The following is a 24,168-nucleotide window of genomic DNA, read 5'->3' as shown; positions in this document are numbered from 1 at the left end:
AGTATTTGACTATTTGTTCCTTGCATCCTAGCATATCTAAGGTGATATATATATATATATATATATATATATATATATATATATATATATATATATATATATATATATATGCTATAAAGTTATCTTAAAAAATTAATGTTACTGATTTTTCAATTCATCACAGGCAGAGGTGCTGGCAAATGCAGATAGGAAAATTCTCTCTTATTTCTCATTTGGAGACCTCAATGCCCTCTTCTTGACACTAGGCATTGTTGAAGGAACTGCAATATAAAGATATGGAACAAAATCTGTAGAAAGAAAAAGTTTCTAAACTTTTGAGAAAGAAATGATATGAAACTGAATAACCTCGTTCATTGATTAATGATTATACACAAGATACAAAAAGGCAATCTAGGAAACTAGCCAATAAAAAAAGCGATTCAAAATAGACTCAAAATAGAAGTAAAATAAAAATTAACACCCTAACTATATATACAGAATGGGGAGTTACAACCAACTCTTATTCTTAAGTTCCCAATTCAAAACTCACAGCCAACTCTTATTCCTAAGTTCCCAATTCAAAACTCAGGGTATTCCTTGAGTTTGGACTTAATGAACTTGTGATTGTTGATCATGAAACTTGAATGAATGGCAGTCCCAGTCATAGTTTCAACAATTCCAGTAAGAAAATCTATATTGAATTTCAGGATCTATATCAAAAGAAACCTGTATAAAACAAAAATTGACAGGTTTTACTATAATAAGCATAATAGCCATAAGTCCATAACAATGCTGACAGGTTAGAAATTAGAACATTGTTTTATGAAAGATGAAAACATAACCAACCAATAGAGCTAGAATTGTGTTTATATGCATATATTTAAATCATTTTTTTTTTCACCACAGGTTGGGAACTGAAATTTTGCTTGTTATAACTTCTACACTAGAGATGAGAAATTCTATTGCAATTACCCATCGAAAATGGATGAAGTGTGTGTTGCGCCAAGCACTGACAAGATGTTTAAGAAAAAAAAGGCATCCTTGCACTGCTTTTCATTGAATGCTCGCATTACCGTATCTATGAATTTCTTGCAACATTACACTCTACATTTCAGACAGAGACAAGGGAAAAAGTATGAAGCATTATAGAAAAATTCCAATAAATAAATAACATCAACTCAAAGAAATAATTATACTTCTGTTATGTTACCTTTGATTATCTGCTTCATTTATAGGAGAAGCAACTTCTGTAATTGAAATAGTTCGTGGTTCTAGACAGATTCATTGGTATAACAAACTGATCCATATGTTCTTATAAACATGAACAAATGCTAAAACTTACTTCAGAGTACTCCAAGTCCCACCTTGCCTCAAATCCTCATTAGTATTTCTAAATTGTTGACGGATCCTATTATAAATGGAAACCAATGAGTATACTAGTGATTGTAGATATAGAAGCATAATGGGATAGTAACATTAAGGCTTTTTATTTTTTTCATAACCCTCTCCCCACAAAAAAAAAAAGATTGCAAGAATGTTGGGTAGATCAATTTGGATTGAAGCTGACAAAAGTCAGATCAGCAATACATAATAGAATTCGATGAGGTCAAATTAGGGAGAAATGCAAGATGGGTGAAAAACATAGAACTTTATCAAACTGAATTTAAAATTGGAAGTCCTTCTAAATCTATAAATTGTTTCGTAAGTGCCCAAAATGACAGAAATAAAAAATAAATAAAGAATTGATATTTGATGACATAAGTAAAGAAAGTCGTTTCCTTCCTAATTACTTACCTATAAAATAGTCATCAGGTTTATATTGAATTCGTGGATCGTTCATCTCTTCCAGTTTGCGCCTCAAAGGAGATTCTTCCCCAATGCGGAGTTTTGCTACAGAGGCAGGAAGGTTTTCTTGTGTGAAATTCTCCAGCTTTGGACAGTATTTAATTGTTAATTGTTGGAGGGAGGTCAGATGGTGAAGTCCCTTGCAGTCTAGCGTCTCCAGATTTGAAAAGTACCACAATTGTAGAGACTCGAGGGAAGTAGGAAGGCAACCCTCTCTTGGGAATGACTTAACTTCCTTCCAAAAAGTAAGGATAAGATGGGTAAGGCCTTGACTCCGCAAACCATTGGATGTTATCCACCTCGCTAGTTTCTGGCAATTATGGATCCGAAGAGTTGTCAAGCTCCGCGGGAGGCACTCCTCTCCAAAAGAATCCATTTCTGGGCAATATGCTATATACAGCGTCTCTAGGTGGGGCGCAACAAACCTTAGCTCCGGCATGGATACTAAATGGGGGCAATATGTGATTGAGAGTGCCTTGAGATTTGGAAGAGCCAGTAACGGAAACAACGTCAATGAATCACACTTGTACACAAATATCTCCCTTAGCCACGTGTGTTGCAATGGCTCTGAGAATGTTAATTTTGAACAATTACAGATTTGGAGATATTGTAATGTAGCGGGCAAATAATCTCCTGAAATTGATATGGCTGACCAACAATCCTTGATTATCAAAGCTTGGAGATACACCGATTGGATGCGGGGCAGGCACTTCAATGCGGACTTGGTTTGCCGAGTTTCTGAAATTAATACCTCACACCGTGCCGAATTCCTATAGCACGCAGTACCCATTACAAGTAATTGGTGGAGCTGGGGAGCTCTCTGAAGTGAAAGCGCAAGCTCTTCGCATTTCCAAATGGTAAGTTGCTCCAGAGCCGGAAGGTGAGCTGGCAGATCTCCACTTAACACCGGACAATCATGTATTGAAAGCCTTTTGAGTTTAGGAAATCCATCAAACCCATCAGGAATATGCCACTCTCGCCAACCATGCATTCTATGAAATGCCAGACTTTGAAGGGATCTGAAGTGCGTCCCCTCATGAGATGATTCACCGTTCTTGTAAAACTCACCACCAATCCTCTCCAACCCATCAAGTCCAAATAACTCCATATGCTGCAGAGACGGTAACTGTCCCAGCGAAGGAAGCTGACGACAATTCTTACAACCATTCATTCTCAATTTGGTCATATTGGAGTAGCAAGATAGACCTAAGCCTAACCAGTTTGGGAATGTTTCACTCCTATAACCCACAATTGATAACTCTTTCAAGTTTCGGTGAGGTTGTAACTTGTTAAGTATCTCTCTCTCATTTTGAAAATCAACAATATCAATATCACAATGTGAAAGCCATTTCAATTCTAAAATGTTGATGTGCTTCTTGTTACTCATCTTTGCCTCTGAAGCTTCACAACTGTTGTTGACATTCTCTAAGTTGGAAATGCAAAGTGAGCCATGGAGATTGTCAAGTGTTCCCAATTCTCTTATCCCATTCTCTTTATCCCTCCCGACAATATAGTGCCACAATGAATTCAAGTGTTTTAAATTGCTCATTCCCTTTGGCATCTCTATCAACGAAAAAGTTTCTTCAATATTAAGATGGCGCAAGTTCACAAGATCTTGCATGCGGCTAGGAAGCATCTCTAGCTTATTACAATAACTCAACTTCAAAGTTTGGAGATTGTATAATTTACACAATGACTCGGGCAATCTGACAATAGGTGTGTAAGAGAGATCCAAATAATATAAATGGATCAGATTTTCTATTGAATCAGGCAATGACTCAATAAAAAAATATTTAAATGATAAAACTCTTAAACACCTCAATTGTAAAAGTGAGAACAAAAGTTCATTTTCAATATGAATTGATGCAAAATGAACATTAACATTTAGAAATGTTCTCATATGCATGCTCTATTATAGGCCTCTCCAAAACTTAAGATTGGATCCCTAGGATTTGTAGTATATGACAAATGACGAATTCTGTTGCAAATCTTTTGTAGGATCCCAAATTCTTGGACTCTAAAATAGAATTTCTCAGTAAAAGATGTTGCTAGATCATGCATGAGGTCATGCATTACAAATAAGCTAACATCTCCACTAGAAGGTTGAAAAAATGACCTTGCAACTAATTCATCAAAATATTCACAACCAATATTTTCTAGGGTGTTGTTTTCTGTTGGACGCACAAAATCTTCAGCCATCCATAGCAAGATTAATTCTTTTTTGTTGAATTGATAATCCTCAGGGTATAATGAGCAATAAACAAAACACCTCTTTAAATGTGAAGGAAGGTAATGATAGCTAACTCTTAATGCTGGAATAATCTTACTCTCATCTTCCGAAAGTTCCCAAATTTTAGTATCTAGTATATGCTCCCAATACCCTTTAATATGCTTATTGCGCAATAGACCCCCAAGTGTCTTCACTGCCAAAGGTAATCCCTTACATTTTTCAACAATTTTTCTACCAATTTTTTCTAGAATTGGATATTGTGTAGAATTAGTAGAGATTGATGAATGTTTCAGAAACATTAACCAACAATCATTGGGAGACAATGTGTTTAATTTGTAATGTCGATTCATAGTTGATACTACAGAATCAATATTTTTATTACGAGTGGTTAAAAGAATTTTACTTCCTTTATTTCCACTCAGAAAAGGTTTTAGAAAACTGTCCCACAAATTTTGTTGATTATCCCAAACATCATCTAAGACAACCAAAAATGTCTTCTCTGTTAACTTTTTCTTCAATTGAGTTTGAAGTGAATTCAAGTTAACCAAGTCACAAGGAGTAGAAGTTATATCCTCTATTATAGCCTTTGAAACACTAATAGGATCAAATCTTGTAGCAACACACACCCATGCTTTAGGAGCAAACTTCCCCTTAACTCTGGCATCATTATAAACCCACTGAGCCAAAGTAGTTTTTACAATTCCACCAATGCCTTCTATAGACATCACAGACAATTTATCATTGCAAGTGTCATCTAACAAGAATCCAAGTATGGCCTCCTTGTCATCATCCCTTCCATATATATCAAAACTTTCAAGCAGTGACGATTGAATTCTCCATGACATGTCCTCTGGATCTTCGGCAAGCTCTTGCTTTAGATCAAGATCATCTTTCTCCTTAACGATAGACTCTAGTTTATCAACTAAGTCTTGCATGCTAGTTACTACCCCCATTTCACCATCATCACTATCTTCTAAGATTGAATCAACATAGTGAGACCAGGAAGAAGAGTTACCTGGATCCCTTTGAGTGACAGCAGCAGCTTTAGTGGAGATTTCTTCCAGCAGGTCATCAGCCAAATAGAGAGCATCTTGGAGATCAACAACCCACTTCCTGACTTCTTGGTCTCTGATCTGCTTCTGCTCAGCATCATCAAGCACAAGGCGAGTTGCACGGAGACTCGCCCTCAGACTTCGAAACAACTTCTGGTCAGCTAACTTTCTTGCTATTGGAGTTGAGTTGGCATCGAGTGCAGACAGCTTGTCCAAAACAGCATCAACAAAAGATGAAAGATAAGCTCTACCCTGAAGTTTTGCAACCATGATTATTGAGCCTCAAGTTCAGGAGATGATGAGATCACAAGAAAGAAAGATTGGAAGGTGATGAGAAAAGCTATTGTAGCAAGCACAAGGGATTTCAAGGGTTTGCAGTTTGCAGTGCACCAACAACGTTCTTTACTGGGTTCCATAACATTGACCCACATATATTTGTGCACTGCTAAAGTATCTATAACAATTAATAATTAATTAATTAATTACATCCCTAATGAATTATAATTTAAATAATATAGTCTATTTATACTTATTTAAGAGATTACGAATTTGAATTTTTTTATCTTTAGTAAAAAAAAATTAATTAATTATATGATAAACTATTAAACTTAAATTAGGTGATACCAGTTGCGTAAATATATTCCTCAACAATTATAACAATAATGATATCGTCAATAAGATTAAATAACGATTCAGTTCCTTCATAAAAACATTATTAGTGCAGAAACTAAATAAAACTTCTAAAATCTCATTTTATTTATTCCTGCATCATTATCTTATAAGACTCCGGCCAGCTAGAGATTATCAACTTCAATCTTATTATAATAATAAGAAATTGTTTCTTTTAATGGTTTATCATTTTATTGATATAGGGAAATAATAATAGTAATATTTCAGAATAGTTTAGCCCCCGCACTAGCATATATAAGACTCTGTTGATGTTTTCTTTTTTGGTGACAGACTCTGTTGACGTTGATGTTGTTGTTGTAGTCGTCCTTCTATTAGAAATTTAGAATAGTTTATTCGACCAAAAATTTTTTATCTTGTATTCTCATTGATCTTAGTTTTTTCGTTAAACATTAAGAGTTAGACTGTTAATTTAAGAGATTGAATGAGTACAAGTGCTGACACAGTATTATTGGACTGTCTTCAAAACCATCACATAGAAGATACCCGAAGCACACAAATTCACAAATAGATTATCATTAATTGATATGCTATAACAATTTCTCTTGGCTGTTGCAATTTTGAAGGGGTCGCCTCTTTTTTCTTTATTCTCTTTTCTTTTCTTTTCTTTCAAGTTTTAAGTCTCCTCGTCATGATTCTCTTTGCCACTCACTTGAAATACAAGATGATGGAAGGGATCACCTCTTTTTCTTTTTCTTTATTCTCTATTTTAAGTCTCCTCGTCATCATTCTCTTTGCTACCCACTTGAAATACATGAGATAGCATCAATACTCTCTACTTTTAGAAATGATGTTATATGTATATAAAAAGTCACTCCTACAACACACACGAAAAATTAAATCGCAGCAAAACTGCATTCCAGCGTGTGGTTTGTCGCACATAGATTAGTGTTTACGCGGTTTTCAGCAACGACTAGTATAACCGCCACAACCGTAATTCTATATGCAATGTATTGCGGAGGTTTATACAATTTTCACAATGACATTAAAAAATTTTGGCTTCGTAAAGCTGTTCAATTATATTGCTTCTATATCTAGACAAACATAAATTTCTCTGCTACAATTTTCAATAGCTGCAAATGTTAGACCGGAACAGAAAAAAAAAATCAGTAATCATACAGCTCAAAGAAGATCTATTACAAGCCATATATATGAAGAAATGCATATAAGATCAAAGGAAAAATGTATAGCCTTAAAACTTTAAAGTATATAGATAAGGAAAAACTAGAAGCATCGTATTTAGTCTTTCACTGTTGGGATATTTGGATAGAGCAAATGCAATTGATCTTCTCAAAATCTCTCCAATGCCCTCTACTCCAAGTTTAACAGAAATATAAAATGCCTCAGGTGCATTTATTTGAGCAAGCAGATCAGCCAGAGGTTGGATCTGCTCATCACTGTATTCACTGACTCCTGAGACTATGCACGATACTTTTATTTGACGCAAAATGTAATAAAAAAACACTGCATACAGATTTTTCTTCTCTTCTCTTGAATTTGTAAGGGAATACTGAATCAATCATAGGAAGGCAGAAGAGAAAATCAAAAGTTCGAATCTACGTATCAATGCAAGGACATTTATTAGATTGGACTTCTCTCCATACTAATGTCAGAAGAATCAAATACCTCCAAAAAAATAAACTGAACTCCTCCAATCAGATCAAGTTGATCCATGAGGAACTTTGGTGTGGAGAGTTCAAGCTTAATAACTTCATCCGGAACTTCATAAAACATGTTGGTTAATATGGAAATAAGCTTACAGTGAACTAATTCTGCCCAAATTGTTCTCCCTGATAGTTCTTATAAGCTCCTTCATAACCTAAATGCATACTTTGATGTGAAAAACCCTTTTCTTCAAGGGAAGAAAAAAAGTGAGCAACTAAATTAACCAGGCACATCATGCTTAAAGATACAAAGCATATCAATAATTGATAATGGAACAGTGATGAACACCTACGCAAATACCAAATATAAAAGACAAGCAAGATTTTCAAATGCCATTGAATAATCCATGCCTTAAATAATCAAACTATACATCTTAGACAAGAATATAGCACAATCCATAAATGTCACTATCAAGAATAATGTTGTGCCTTAATGCTTTAAAACCACAGGTTTACATGTCTTTACCTTTTAATGGGAAAATTATCCATGAAACTAACTAGAGTACAACATCAAGGAACAAATGAGGCTCTTGATATATTCATGTCCTTCCATCATAAAATAATTCTATGCACACAAAAATACTAAATAATCATACTAGTGAACTAATTCAATAAATGTTAGGAGCTAACATACTTTAAAGCTTACACTAGGAAAAATCCCAAATAAAGGGCCCTCTGCCTCCATAATATTTTCATCCGAAATAGAAAAGATAGCAAAGCAAACATATTATAATTAGAAACATATTCCAAATGCAATGCACAAATTTGTTTCTCTATTTCTGTGGATATAAAAAAGAAAAACACATTGATGTACAAAGTTAGCAAACTGAAGAAAAATAACTTCAGGTCCAAAAAAAAATGAACAAAATACCTTTAATCAGCTAAGATAGCAGTTATGAATTTCAAATAGCATCAATTATACATAAGCCAACTAAAAAGTGATAAAATAAATCCAGTTCCTTGTATATAAAATTCAATAACAGGCTCACATCAAGCTCTAAGTACACGATAACAACCCATTAAATCAGTAAATCATAGCTCATAGTCATAGATATTATCATGACAATAGTTAACAAAAAAAGCAAAGCAATTCAATAGGTAGAATTTAGAAAAACAAAGAACAAGACTAGTTTCAGAGTTACTAAAAGAAGTGAATGAGCAAACTTACATCTTACAGCTTTTCGAATGGAAATGGTGCTATTTCCATAATTACAAGTAAACTTTGAGAATCTCCCAACCCCCATCTATGCCCCCACTGAACTTTAAATGTAATGCATCTTAATAGCCACAAAGACTCAAAGAATGTGAGAATAAAAAGCACATGCAGTGTTTGAAGGGAAAGAAAGAAAGTATTATAAGAGTCCTCAGATAGAAGTAGTACACTTGTTCAGATAGAAGTAGGGGTGCACAAGACCCGGTTCGGCCCGAAGACCCGGACCGGGTCCGATGACTTCGGAGTTAATTTGGCCTGGCTTTGTTATGGTCCGGTCAAACCCGAGATTTCAATAGATGACCCCGGTTATTTATTAAATCGGGTTCGGGTCAAGCCTCGGGTCACCCGGCCCCGGCCCGTTGGACCCGTGTAGTTGTTTGTTACTTCATATTTTGTTGTTATTGGTTGGTATGACACTATAAATTATTATTATTATGTTAATCTTGTGTTGGTTGTTAACTTTGTTTTAATTGTCTTTTGAACTTTGAATGTTTAATGTGTAATTGATATAATTATTATTATGAAATTTTAAATTATTATTATTGGATTCTAAATTATTATTATGTGAATGTTGCAATGTTATGGAATAATTATTTTCCAAAATTTAGAGATTCAAAATATGTAGAATCTAATTTTTGGTGATGTCGTGATAAAGTTGATCAAGACCCGGGTTTCACCCGGTTTAGACTCGGCTTAAGTGTGGCCCAAAAGTAACATGATTTCATCGGGTTTAGGGTCGGGTAAGGGTCTCATAAATAGACCCGGTGATTATTTAGGGTCGGATTCGGGTCACGACGAACCCGACTTCACCCGGCTCCATGTGCACCCCTAGATAGAAGAACCTTTTTTGTTCAAAAACAATATGTTGGTGATGAAAGAGCTGGATCATCACCAAACACACAAGAAAAGAAAATGAAATAATATGAAGATTTCTTCTAAAATTATGTTCTATAGTTCAGAGAGATTTGAATCCTGTTAAATTTCTAAGATAGAGATCACTTCAATGAACATGTTTAAATCCTATGTTTTATATACCCGTGTTGATTTAATGATTTCTCTGGAAAAGAATAAAATATAATAAAAATATTAATTTTAATATACGGTCAATACTAAGTAAACATAAAAAAAATAACTTATTACATTGACGGTGTGAATGATTATTTTACAAAATAAATATAGTTAGACTACTGTATAAAATATTTTATATTATTAATACATTAAAATTACACTCTAACAAATTGTATACCAAGACAATTTATGCATTATTTTGTAATCAGTATTCTAGTGCAAATACCAATGCATTCTGAAAAAAAATTAAAGAGTACAGTAATTTTTAGACTCTAAAACATAAATTATAAAACTTAAATCCTAAATTTTGTAATCTAAATTTTAAATCTTAAATTTTGAACACTAAATTTTAAATTCTAAATCTTAAATTTTAACTTCTAAAAGTTACTCCACACATAATTTTTTGTATTGTATGTTTATATAAATTTATAAAAAAGAGTAACATCATTCAAATATGAATGATAATATCCATTCTTCTACTACTACTAATACTTATTATTAGGTAAATTCTACTCTACTCTTCTTATAATAACATGTACATTATCCTCTGTGACATGTCACTCTTAAATTGGTGGTTATGTTAACTATGGTTAAATTATTGGTAATTAAATTATAGCCCAAAGTGGGTAATTGTATAATTTACTAAACTATTAAAAACCTAATTTTTGTTTCTTCTCCAAATCATGCTCCCAAAAAATGAATCATTGCTTTTCATTTGATGATGTTATATCAAAGGCATGTTGTGGCTTTGCAGAATCAGCTAGCCAAGATCGTGAAGACTTCTTGCAAATGTTGATCCTTAGGAAGGAAATTTCAGCATGGTTTGAGCATCAGGAAGAAGATGACGGAGTATCAGTGTCATTCCCCCAGAATTGCCCTTCAATTGAAACCATCGCACTTTCTTTCTGTTTCCTAATTGAAATTGAAGAATATATTGACGCAGTACAGCTATTGGTGATCTGCAACGGTGAAGAATTTATTAATATCAAATAAAATTATTAATATTTAATTACAAAATTATCCTCCTTTAGTTAAGATATTAACTCTTATTGAATTAAATTAACTCAAATTAAAACTAAACATCCAATTAAAACATGTCACGTTACAAAGGATAATTTACATGTTAATTTAGAGAAAATTGGATAGAACTCACCTTTTTATTATTATTATTATTATTATTATTATTATTATTATTTGAAAATGTCTTTTATTTCTTAACTCCATTAGTGGGAAGAGTATAAAATCACAAAAGTTTGCTTATCTTAGTTCATATGTAATACATGAATCAAGATCTACATTATACAATGTAAATCTCTTCTCATATGCTCCGCTGCCCAACTTTATTGTGACATTTGTGTTGCATCTTTAAGTTTTGGAAATAAATTTTTACTCTTGAAAATTTATTTTTCATGAAATTGTCTTCCCTCGCCTTCTATTTTTTTCACATTTTTTGTTTATGATTTAACTAAAGATAGGAAGATCATTACTAAAGTTTATGTAAAATTCAAATAAGAAAATTTCATTTTATTTAAGATTTCTGATTTTTTAAGTTGAAGTAATTAGTTTTTGAAATACATGATTAGGTATATATTAAATATTAGGTTGGCATAATTATATAAATAAAAAAGGATAATTCAAATTTTGAATTGGTATGATTATAAAGAGAAATAATCTTAACAAATAATTTTATTTTTATATTACAATAAATTTATCTAATTTTTTTGAAGACATAGACATTCGTGTCTTGTTTCTTTTAGTCTCATTTTAGTGTGTTGGACTTTTTTTTTAAAAAAAAAAATATGACATATGAAAACAATTTAAATGTGTGACTAATATTTTATTCTATTTTTTTATAACAAGAGTCTACTTCAAGCCAATCATCGTTAACTTCAAGTCATCCTTTTTTTTTTTGTAAGAAAGTCATCCTTTTTTTTGTAAAAAAACTACTCAAACCATAATATTTTGGAAAGTGTCAAATTTTATGGTGTTTTTTGTTAAAAATGATATATTGAAGTATTGTTTATTTTTTGAGTCAATACGTATTGCACGTATTTTTTAACAAAATAACAATAAAATTTTTTTACGAGCAGAATCGAATAGAAGAATTTAGTAAATAGAAATCTTCTAAATGAATGTGTTGAAAAGTAAAGGTAGGAAACGAAAATACAAAATTAATCCTAAATGAAAAGATTTTGTGAAAATGCATAAACTTAAAATCACATATTTATGTGTTTTTAAGGTGGTTTTGAAAGAAGATCATCTAATTCAAGTTTCTGTAACTAGAAAGTAATTATTTAGGTGGTTTAAAATTTTTTTGTGATACTTTTGAAATATGTATTATATTTTAAAATTTAAGTTTTTCATGTTCTAAAATTCAAAATATGTATAATATGTAAATTTGTTTGTTAGTTAATCTATGTTATTTTTTGTTATATGATATGAATAGTTACGGTAAACAAATGTAAACTATTTGTTTTTTTTTCTTGTATTAAAAATCAAATTACTGTGATATTTTTTTTTAAATTATAATATTAATATCAAATATAATTTTTATCTAAGATAACTTGGATATCTTAAATAATTTTATTTTATAAAATATTGACAAAACTAGATTTGTGCAAATCAAAAAGGCATAATTAATCTCAAAATGATTCTAGACAAGGCAAACTAAATAAAACAAAATAACCAAAAACCACATAAGTGCAACCAAAAAGTAAGTGAATTGTAAAGAGAAAAAGGAGCTTTCCATAGGTAATTAGGGCTGATAAAGCCAAATAAAATAGAAAAATTATCACGTATGTCATAGTATTTTTTGGGAATTTTAATGTTCTTTGTACGATCAAATTGCAGGAAAATTTATTTATCTTGTAACTTTTTGTAAAATAACAAATATAGTCCTCTAATAAAAAAGAAAAAAGACAAAAACTATAAGAATTTTGCAAAGAATTAAGTGTTGAAATAAAATGTTACGGTGAATTTGAGGGACCATTTGATATGTAATTTTTTTTAAGATGGTTGAAAAAAAATTACTATATAAAAAATTTTAGGAGTTAATATTTTTTTAATTTTTGTCTTGTTTTTAGATTAATATTATCTAATATATTTTTCTTTTATAAAGTATTAATGGGTCAAAATCTTTTTAATGGGTGGACTAGGTGTAAAACATTTTTTTATTATATATCATTTTGTTTGAGAAATTTTTGTTAGGAAATTAATTGTGGGCAATACATATATTAATTATAATCACAAATTATGTTATTTTAAATTAAATAATTTATATAATGATGATCTTATTTATTGTTTTAAATGCTAAATTGAATAAATCATTATTACTTTTGATCTGGAATTAAATCAGAATAAAACCAGATATTATCTTTTGTTCCTTAGATAATTATCTTTTTGGATTTTAGATATATTATCTTTTGGGCTTTAGATATTATTTTATTTGGGTTTAAGAGTTTAACGGGTGCCATGCTCAAATATAAATAGGTCTACACGGTTTTGGTCTCAATATACCAAAGCTGTCTTCGTTATTCTTTTCCCATCAAAAGAGTTACAGTTCAGCCATTTAAGAATACAGAAAGCTTTGGTTGAAAAAGATCGAAAGAACCACAAGATCCAAATTCTTTCATCAATTTCTAACTCTTATGAGTAAAGGCACGCTTTCGCATTATGTTATATTTTTTATAATTCAATAGAGATAATCTGAATTATTGAAAATTGATTTATTCCAACAAGTGATATCAGAGCCATCTATTATTTAGTCATAAAAATATTCAGTTTTTATTTTTTTTATTATCGAATCAATATATATATGTATGTTGTTTACGATATAAATTGTTGCACGCATATATATGAACTTGTTTGAGTTTGTATGTGTGCGTCAATGTATATATAAATTGATACGTATATAAATGTATATATATCCATCGATATGCCCTCCTGTGTTCTTTACGCTATGACAATGTATATAAAGGAATATAAAGGAATATATATATATATATATATTTATTTATTTATTTTTGTGTTCCTTAATCAATATATGCGCGTATTATATATGCACGTACCGTGTCGATTTTTTTTTATTTGATATAGTAATTGATTTATTCTGAAACATTAGCACAAAAGTATTATTATAATTGTCTCCTTTTTTTATTTTTTATTATGTGTACTATTAAATTAGTATAAAATTAATGTTTTTTTTTTATGACTAAATAGAAAAGAAAGAAAAAAAAGATACAAAACCAAATTAATTGGCTAGGGTTGAGATATAAGAATTATTATATCCACTAATTTTATAAAGATTGATTTTAATCTTAACGGATTAAGAATTTTTTGCACATGAGTTATAATCATGTTTTTTTTTAAGGTCTCGAAAGGCACCATTAAAATTTAATTCCTTTTGAAATTTAAATATATTTTTTTAATTATTACATAAAGAAACTAGTAATAATTTGGATTATTATACCCCATCTATTATAAAGATTTAGTTTTGGAATAAATTGATTGAATATTATGCTGCCAAAGTAGCCTCTTTTGTGAAAATTGATTTATTCAAAACATAAGGAATATGGTGATATATAATTTATACGAATATTGGTCAGCCCAAAGGAAGGTCTATATTTGGCCGAATTATATACACATATTGATAGTAAATACATGTTTGGGTGACTAATTAAGAATAAAGTAATGCTTATTATTTATGCATATAATAATCGGCCCAAAAGAAGTTTATTGTTTGGCCAAATAATAAGCATTGCACACTTTTGTTTATTTTCTATTAATTATGCGGTCAATAATCAGCCCAAAGAAAGGTTATTGTTTGGCCAATTAATAGAAAATATATGCGGTAATAAATAGGTTGCGAAGTTTAAGTTTCCATGTGCGCATTAAGTCGGTCCAAAGAAAGACTCAATGTGTGACAGGAATTTTGACAATATTTGATTACTGCAATGAGAGTATCACTTACAGTTAATTTTTCTATCCAAAGATTGAAAATTAATGTTGTTCTAGATATCTCAATATGGTTTTTTTCCATTATTTAACTAATGTTTACTGCATGTTCCATTATGTTCTAATCCAGAAACTATGGCTTTAGCTACCAATGTTTCTGCATAAATTAGCAGTATTCCTATGATGAATGGTTCAAACTTTAAAGTTTGAAAGGATACCATGGAGATTGTCCTCGATTGTATGGATCTGGATATAGCTCTTCGATAGGAGAAACCCACTTCCACTCCAGAAAATCTCAATGAGGTTAAAATAGAGAAGTGAGAGAGATCTAATCAAATGAGCATTATGTCCATGGAACGCTCAATTCCTGAGGCGTTTCGGGGCTCAATTACTGAGGATAAATATGCTAAACAGTTCCTGAAAGATGTTGAAAATTTTTTTACTAAGAATGAAAATGTGGAGGCAAGTAGTCTTTTGAGCAAACTTGTCTCCATGAGGTATAAAGATAAAGGGAACATAAAGGAGTACATTATAGAAATGTCTCATCTTGCTTCAAAATTGAAAGCACTAAAGTTAGAGTTGTCTGAAGATTTACTCGTGCATTTCATTTTGATTTCCCTTCCTGCACACTTTGGGTAATTCAAAGTGAGTTATAACACTCTGAAGGACACTTAGTCCTTAAATAAGCTTATATCTCACTGTGTGCAAGAAGAAAAGAGGCTACAGCAAGATAAGACTGAAAGTGCTCACATAGCTTCATCTTCTTAGTATAAAAGAAAGCGTAATACCACTGCGGATGTGCTTTCTCAGCAGAAAAAGGCTAAGAAACAGGATCAAGTTTCAACCTGTTTCTTCTGTAAGAAGGTGGGACACATGAAGAAGGATTGTACCAAATATGCCACATGGCGTGTAAAGAAGGGTATAATTCTTACTTTCGTTTGTTTTGAGACTAGTTTAAGTTATGCACATGTTGATACTTGGTGGGTAGATTCTGCTGCTACTACTCATGTAAGTGTTACTATGCAGGGTTGCTTGTGGAGCCGACCACCAAGTGATGCTGAAAGATACATCTATGTGGCAGACGGTAATATAGTTGCAGTCGAAGCTATAGGAACCTTTAGATTATGTTCCACGAGTGGATTTTACTTGAATTTATTAGAGACATTTTATGTACCGTCATTTAGACGGAATTTGGTTTCTATTTCTCGTTTGGACAAATCAGGTTATTTTTGTTCGTTCGGAGACAATAAAGTCAGTCTCTTCTATAATTCAAATAATATTTGCTCTGGTCATTTGGTGGATAATCTCTATAGGCTTGAATTAAATTCCTATAATAATGAAATACTGCAAACAGGTACAAAACGAAAACTAAATGAGAATTCAGTATCATTATGGCACAAGTGCCTAGGTCACATGTCTAAACAGAGAATTCAGAGGCTCGTGTCGGATAGAATTCTTGGACCCCTAAATTTGGCAGATTTTGAAGTCTGCATTGAGTACATAAAGGGGAAAAGGACAAACAAAAGGAAATTAGGTGCCGAGAGAGCTAAAGATGTCTTAGAACTGATACATACCGATATATGTGGCCCATTCCCTACTGTCTCTTGGAATGGACAATGGTACTTTATTACGTTCATAGATGATTACTCTCATTACGAGTATCTATATTTAATTCATGAAAAGTCCCAAGCCTGGGATGTTTTCAAGTCTTTCAAAGCTGAAGTTGAACTTCAACTTGGAAAGAAAATTAAAGCTGTCAAATCTTATCGTGGTGGTGAATACTACGGAAGATATGATGGTTCAGGTGAGCAACGTCCCGGGCCTTTTGCTCTTTTCCTAGAGGAGTGTGGTATTGTTCTGCAATACACCATGCTAGGCAAACCTAGCATGAATGGTGTTGCAGAGCGAAGGAACCGAACTCTTAAAGACATGGTGAGAAGTATGATTAGTCATTCTTCCTTGCCTGAATCACTCTGGGGAGAAGCCTTAAAGACCGCAGTGTACATCCTTAATAGGGTGCCAAGCAAAGCAGTTAACAAAACTTCATATGAAATTTGGACTGGGAAAAGGCCCAGTATAAAGCATTTGTATATTTGGGGATGTCCAATTGAGGCGCGACCTTATAGGCCGCATGAAAGAAAATTGGACTCAAGGACAATTAGTTGCTACTTTGTTGGTTACGCTGAGCGTTCATGGGGTACAAGTTTTTACAATCCTGCATCAAGGTCTATTTTTGAGACGAGAAATGCGAGATTTCTTGAGGATGTTGAGTTTGGGGGAGAAGGAAATATTAGGAATGTTGCTTTTGATGAGGATTCTATAACTGACAATGATCAGGACCTTGTGCCTATTATTGTTCAAGATATAGTTATAGTACAAGAGCACAATGAGAATCCTGCTGTAAATCCAGCTATAGTATAAGAGAACAATGAGAATATTGTTGTTGCTCAAGATACTGCTACAGTACAGGAAAACAATGAGAATCCTCCTCAACCCCAACCCATACAGCAAGCTCAACAACCTCAAGAAGTGTCATTAAGGAGATCCAATAGAGAAAGGAGAAAATCCATCTATGGTCTCAAACAAGCTTCCCATCAATGGTATCATAAGTTTCATCAAGTCATTACCTCATACGGTTTTGAGGTAAATATCATATATGAGTGTGTATACCGCAAGTTCAGTAGGAGTAAATACATTCTTTTGGTCTTACATGTTGATGACATTCTACTTGCCAGTAGTGATATAGGCTTGTTGATGAAACTAAGAAATTTCTATCGAACAAATTCGAAATGAAAGATCTTGGTGATGCCTCTTTTGTATTAGAAATTGAGATACTAAGAGGTCGTTCTCAAGGTATTCTTGGATTATCACAAAAGAACTATATCAAAAAGATTTTAAGTAGATATGGCATGAAAAATTGTAGACCAATGGACACACCCGTAGCTAAAGGGGACAAGTTCAATCTCAAACAATGCCCTAAAAATGATCTTGAGAGGACAACAATGCATGATAAACTTATGCATCAGCACTAGGAAATTTAATGTATGCTCAAGCCTGCACACATCCCGATATATCATTTATAGTGGGAGTATTTGGTAGATACTTGAGCAATCCGGGCATGGATCATTGGATAGCTATTAAACGCGTAATGCGTTATTTAAAGAGAACAAAGGATTACATGCTTACTTGTCGGAGATCAGAAAATTTGGAGATCATTAGGTACTCTAATTCCGATTTCATGGCATATGGTTGTGAAACTTTGTCACTGAGCTTCATATAGTAGATGACATTAAAAGGCCGTTAAAGATATTCTGTGACAATAAGTCAGCAGTATTATACTCCAACAACAATAAGAGCTTGACAAAATCGAAGCATATAGACATCAAGTTCTTAGTTGTCAAGGAGAAAATTCGAGAAAAAACAGATTTCATAGAACATATAGGAACATAGTATATGCTAGCAGACCTATTAACCAAGGGATTGATCCCTAAAGTCTTTCATGAGCACACTGCTCGAATGGGAGTCAATATTTGTGATGCTTTGGTTTAGTGGGAGTTTATTTTATGCTATATGTCCTATGATAGATATTGAATTATTTTTCTGCAGAATTAAGTTGATGGTTTATTTCATGTTATGTGAAATGTTCATTTTGTAATATTTGTATTGTGTTTGATCTCAATGAAGTTGGACCAGCTAGAAATAGACATGCATGAGATCACTTGGCATGTAATTTTCATATTACTCATCCAAATTTGATCTATGTCGTTAAGTATATTAGGATGGTGATTGGCGTGGTTTAGTCACGGCATTTAATGTGATAAAAGCTGCGGTAGTTCCATATCTAATGTATGAGACGGACCAGATTGTTAAAGTAATGAGAGAAATAGCATTCAGATGCGCGCATAAAGTTTATAAGATGTGATTATGTCAAGAAAGAATATATATATATATATAGCCCAAGTCGGAGATTGTTAGGAAATTATTTAATTTCCTAACTTATTTGTGGGCAATACATATATTAATTATAATCACAAATTATGTTATTTTAAATTAAATGACTTATATAATGATGATCTCATTTATTGTTTTAAATGCTAAATTGAATAAGTCATTATTACTTTTGATCTGGAATTAAATGAGAATAAAACCAGATATTGTCTTTTGTTCCTTAGATAATTATCTTTTTAGATTTTAGATATATTATCTTTTGGGTTTAAGGGTTTAATGGGTGACATGCTCAAATATAAATAGGCCTACAGGATTTTGGTCCCCAATATACCAAAGCCGCCTTCGTTGCTCTTTCCCCATCAAAAGAGTTATAGTTCAGCCACTTAGAAATACAGAAGGTTTTGGTTGAAAAAGATCGAAAGAACCACAAGATCCAAATTCTTCCATCAATTTCTAACTCTTATGAGTAAAGGTACGTTTTCGCATTATGTTATATTTTTTATGGTTCAATATGGATGATCTGGATTATTGAAAATTGATTTATTCCAACAATTTTTAAAAAATCAAAACTCTTATTCGTTGGAATATTTTTATTTTTCCGTATGTGCAAAAAAAAATTAAAAATATATGATTGTTTGAATATTAATTTTTAATGTTTTAAGTCAACTATTAATTTATATATATATATATATATATATATATATATATATATATATATATATTAATGTAAAAAAAATTCATATTTTTAACACTGTCATAGTAACATCGATAAGAAAGTCTCCTATTTTTTTTATGTATTTCTCTTAATGTACATAATATATTTATTAATTTAAAATTATTAATATTACTAATACTTAGTATAGGTGCAGAATACATTAATATATATTACAATGTGTATATTAATATTATTATTTTTATTATATATTTTGTATTTTAATATATATTCTATATAAATGTTGATTTAGTAAATAATTTTTAATATACATATAGTATAAATATACATTTTATTCTTGATTATTATTAATATAGTTTTGATACATTACCTAAAAATAATCATTCATTAGGAGGTATATATTGTTGCTATATGGTAAAAATGTTTATTTACAGATAATAATTCATAGGATGATACATAAATATTATCCAAATATTATTATTTTAAAATTTTAATAGGACACATTTATTAAAATTATATATTATGCTCTTATGTGAATTATGTTAAATTTTATCAATAAGAGTCTAATTAAAACACACACAAAATACACTTTGGTAATTAATTTTCAATATAACCTACTTAAGAAGAATTTAAAAAGGTACTTTTATCATTTTATATATTCTCACAATTTCAATTTATAAAAGTAGTTTTACCTACAACTTAAAAGATTTATATATGGTGATCAGATTTTAGTTACTATATTGTAATCTTTTATTTTTGTGCAAATAGTATATAAATAAATAACGAGTTAATTTTGATAATTTTAAATTGATAATGTCGCCCCTTCAAAAAAAAATTGATAATATCTCTCTCAAATTCACATATATTAGTATATTATTTTTAATATAAAATACATTGTTACTGAATTTTCATCAAATTGGACTACTAACATTATTATTTTAAAGGTAATTTTTAAACTTTTTTATTAAGTAAGGAGTGTTATAATTTTTGTCAATTAAACAAATTTTAGTTTTTTATTATTATATTTTATATCAGCACTTCAAATTTAGAGTTTAAAATTTAATAAGATTTAGGATTTAAAACTTAGAATTCATGGTTTAAAATTTAAGATTCAAAAATTAGTATTTATGATTTAGAATTTAAAGAGCGATGCACTTTTACTTTTTTACAGAATACAATAACATTTTTTTAAAATGCTCTAAATATTTTTTCTCAAAAAAATAACCTAATAGATATACATCACAAACTAAATTCAAATAAGTGTAAATTATTCAATTATTTTTATCTCATATTAATTTTTTATTTAAATTTTTTAATGATTTTAATCTTATTAACATATATCTTAAGGAAACATTTTAACACTATCACGAAAAAATATTTTATTAAAAAATTATAAAAAAATATTTTTTTATATTTTTTTAATGTATTTAATATATTAAAAAATTAAAATTTTTAATTATTATACTATTAAATGTGTTTTTAAAATAAAAAAAAATTAAATTACTCTTATAAAATATATGTTAAAATATAAATTAAAAAATATATAAAATAATATTATATATTTATATACAAATATATAATAGTTAATTTTTTAGTATATATATAATATTTAAAAAAAATAAACTAAATAATCTCCTCCTGTGAACATAAAATTGTTAAACCTTTTAATAATATTAAAATTTTGCAAAGTTTTTTTTTCAACTAACACAAAGAAATTCTATCACAAAAATATAATTTCTTTGTACATGTATATAAAAAGCGATATGAAAATTATTTTTACGAAAACATTTTATTATAGTTCACTATCTTTTTCAAACACAACAAAAACACATATTTTTATGGTTGCATCTAAAACGTTTTGGTAAAAAAAAAAAATTGAATGTTGATCTTTTGGTGAATATTATTCATTGAGATTATTAGATGATGGTAAATATAAAAGTTCATATTAAAATGAATGTTATAAAATAAATTTATAAAGAGAATATTTTAAAATATCAAAATATAACAAATGCCTAAATTAAATATTTATCTATTGTGAAAAAAATTGTATATATATATATATATATATATATATATATATATATATATATATATATTAAGAAAGCTTAAATAATATATGTGTGTGTAACATTTTATTGAATAAAAATATTTCATTGAATACTATTTCAGTTATATTATAAATCTAAATAAAATAATAATTATTTTGTAACAAAAATGCTAGTTGAAAAGCTAAGAGACCCACTCATCATGTTACTCCATCACAACCTTCAGCCCTTTCCAACACAAACTGGTTAAAGCATTAAAGGATAAGACTGTAATTTTATTTCTCATTATGTAGGTGAAAGAAAGGGCAAGTTGCTTCTTCACTATACTTTTCAAACAAACAATTCCACGTACAAAATTCTCGCTTTCATCTCATCCTTCGTTATATTTTATTACAAATCTTATTAGTTGAAATGATAGGAACAACAATGTTCTATTAAAGTACAAAGGTATACGTAAACCGCTTCTAATAAAATAATACATACAAATCTTAAACAAATTTAAAAAACCAAAAATAAAAAGGTAGTGGGAGCAGGATAATTAGTGACAAACCGGATTCTTGCTAGTTTAGAATTTTCAAATAAGTTCTCGTTGCTAGTATAGTTTCTAAACCAACAGAGAATCCTTTCGTACAAAAAAAATTTTGGTTGTCACAATAACAAACACAGTAAAATTTATAACCAAAGTATTCAAATATCGAGTCGTCTCTCAAGGAATTGCAGGGAAGTATGATTTATTATTGGTTATGAAAAAATGTATATTTTTGGGTTTTTGAATAGTGAACAAGAAAAATAAACTCACAAGAAAGTAAATTAATTATCATGAAAACTATTGCAAGGTATAAGAACTGGAAATCCCATCATAGTTATCCTTATCAGGTGTGATGAGAATTATTTATTGCTCCCACTTAGTTAACCCTTACTAAATAAAGGAAAGTCAAGTGGACTAATCAATTTGATTCCTCAAGTTCTAGTCAACTCCTGTGGAAAGACTAGCTTTAGAGGGATCCAAATCAATAAGCAAATCCTAATTTTCAATCAATAGCTGAGTTTGATAACTCAAGTGTCACCAATTACTCAACCAAAGCAAATGGGGAAAAATCTAAATTATTTATATCATAAATAGAAGAAAACAGTCATAAATCTGAAATACCTCAAATTGCATTAAATAGAATATTCAAATCTAACATGAAGAGTTCATAAGCCAATTTGGCAACATAAGTAATTAGCAAGTGAAATAGAGTAACTAAAGTAATAGAGTAAATAAAAGTAGAAGAGAACATAAATTAAAGGAACATTGAACCTGGAATGAAGAAGCAATCCTAAAATTAAGAGAAATTCTAAATCCTAAAACCTAAGAGAGAGGAGAGAGCCTCTCTCTCTAGAAACTACATCTAAAACCTAAAAATTGTGTATTCTCAATGTTGTATGTTGAATGAATTGATTCCCCCACTTTATAGCCTCTAATCTGTGTTTTCTGGGCCAAAAACTGGGTCAGAGACAGCCCAGAAATCGCTGGGGGCGACTTCTGCAATTTTCTGCATGTGGCGTTCGTCACGCGTGCGCGTGGGTCACACGTGCGCGTCATTTGGAGATTTTCCTTTCCACACGTACGCGTCAGTCACGTGTACGCGTCGCTCGTGCTTTGCGCTAGGCACGCATCCGCGTCGTCCATGCGTGCGCGTCGCTGCCATTTCCTTCAAAACTCCATTTTGTGCGTTCCTTCCATTTTTGCATGTTTTCTTTCTGTCCTCTAAGCCGTTCCTGCCCTATGAAGCCTGAAAATACTTAACACACAGATCACGGCATCGAATGGTAATAAAGGATAATTAAAATTAATATTTTTAAGGCATAGGAAACATGTTTTCACATATATTACATAATCAGGAAGGAATTGTAAAATCATGCTAATTGTATGAATAAGTGTGAGAATAATGGATAAAATCCACTAGATTAAGCACAAGATAAACCATAAAATAGTGGTTTATCAACCTCCCCACACTTAAACATTAGCATGTCCTCATGCTAAACTCAAGAGAAGCTATAAGAGAGTGAAGAGGAATGGTAGAATGTATGAAATGCAACCTATCTATATGAATGCAACTACATGCTAAGATGCTTCTACCTACTTGGTTAAAAGTAAATAAGCTCTTCAAGAAGAAATATGAACTGGATCTCACTAATTCAAATCATAAAATAAGGTACAAGTAAACTTGCAAAAGAAAATAGCTCGTGAAAGCCGGGAACAAGGAATCGAGCATCGAACCCTCACTGGAAATATATACACTCTAATCGTTCAGGTGTTTAAGGTTCGATCTCTCAATTCTCTACTAATCTTGCTTTCTAAGGCTTGCTCTTCTTCTACCAATCAACAAAGAATTTAATGCATAGATACACATATCAAGAGGTCTTTTAAGGGTTGTAATGGGTTAGGGTCAAGGTAGGATTGTATTTGGTCAAGTGGACTAAAATCTGAATCCTTAATTAACCTAAACTCCCACCTAACTTAAGACAATCCATGTAATTACAATGCAAAATCTAACTGCCCATTAACTATGTTTACCACATATTCATGCATCCCAACTTTAGTACAACTCATATGCATTGCTACCAACATTTACTTTGGGGCATTTTGTCCCCTTTTATTATTTGCTCTTTTTCTTTTCTTTTTCTCCTTTATTTTTTTCTTTTTTTTCTTTTTTTTTCTTTTTTTTATTTTTTGTTTTTCTCGATGCATATGATTAAATTATTGAATGTATGAACATGTCCTAAACATTTCTTTCACATTTTCATAAAGAAGTTTAACATACTTAA

General features: G+C 30.7%; 1 protein-coding gene and 1 long non-coding RNA gene across 4 annotated transcripts; both read right to left on the bottom strand.

Moving 5' to 3' along the window:
• Window positions 1–326: 326 nt before the first annotated feature.
• On the bottom strand, window positions 327–5,547 carry LOC112730335 (putative disease resistance RPP13-like protein 1). Of its 3 annotated transcripts, XM_029290788.2 has the most exons (5): window positions 5,070–5,510; window positions 1,774–3,530; window positions 1,190–1,387; window positions 952–1,083; window positions 327–705 (listed from the first exon to the last, which is right to left on the bottom strand). In XM_029290788.2, the coding sequence occupies exons 2-3, from the start codon at window positions 3,458–3,460 to the stop codon at window positions 1,350–1,352; spliced, it is 1,725 nt and encodes a 574-aa protein (XP_029146621.1). In that variant the 5' UTR covers window positions 3,461–3,530; window positions 5,070–5,510; the 3' UTR covers window positions 327–705; window positions 952–1,083; window positions 1,190–1,349. The 3 variants fall into 3 exon arrangements, with proteins under 3 accessions (XP_029146621.1, XP_029146619.2, XP_029146620.2); XM_029290786.2 differs by having other exon boundaries at window positions 1,774–5,547; XM_029290787.2 differs by having other exon boundaries at window positions 1,322–1,387; window positions 1,774–5,533.
• A 1,328-nt stretch (window positions 5,548–6,875) lies between these two features.
• LOC140177084 (uncharacterized) lies at window positions 6,876–7,785 on the bottom strand. The gene is made up of 2 exons (XR_011868771.1): window positions 7,420–7,785; window positions 6,876–7,303 (listed from the first exon to the last, which is right to left on the bottom strand). It is a non-coding gene; the product is annotated as an uncharacterized lncRNA (long non-coding RNA).
• Window positions 7,786–24,168: the final 16,383 nt, after the last annotated feature.

Source organism: Arachis hypogaea, chromosome 12 (assembly GCF_003086295.3).
Source record: "Arachis hypogaea cultivar Tifrunner chromosome 12, arahy.Tifrunner.gnm2.J5K5, whole genome shotgun sequence".
Lineage (NCBI taxonomy): Eukaryota > Viridiplantae > Streptophyta > Magnoliopsida > Fabales > Fabaceae > Arachis > Arachis hypogaea.
The sequence above is the reverse complement of the archived record's forward strand: the minus strand, read 5'-3'. Positions and strand labels throughout refer to the sequence as shown.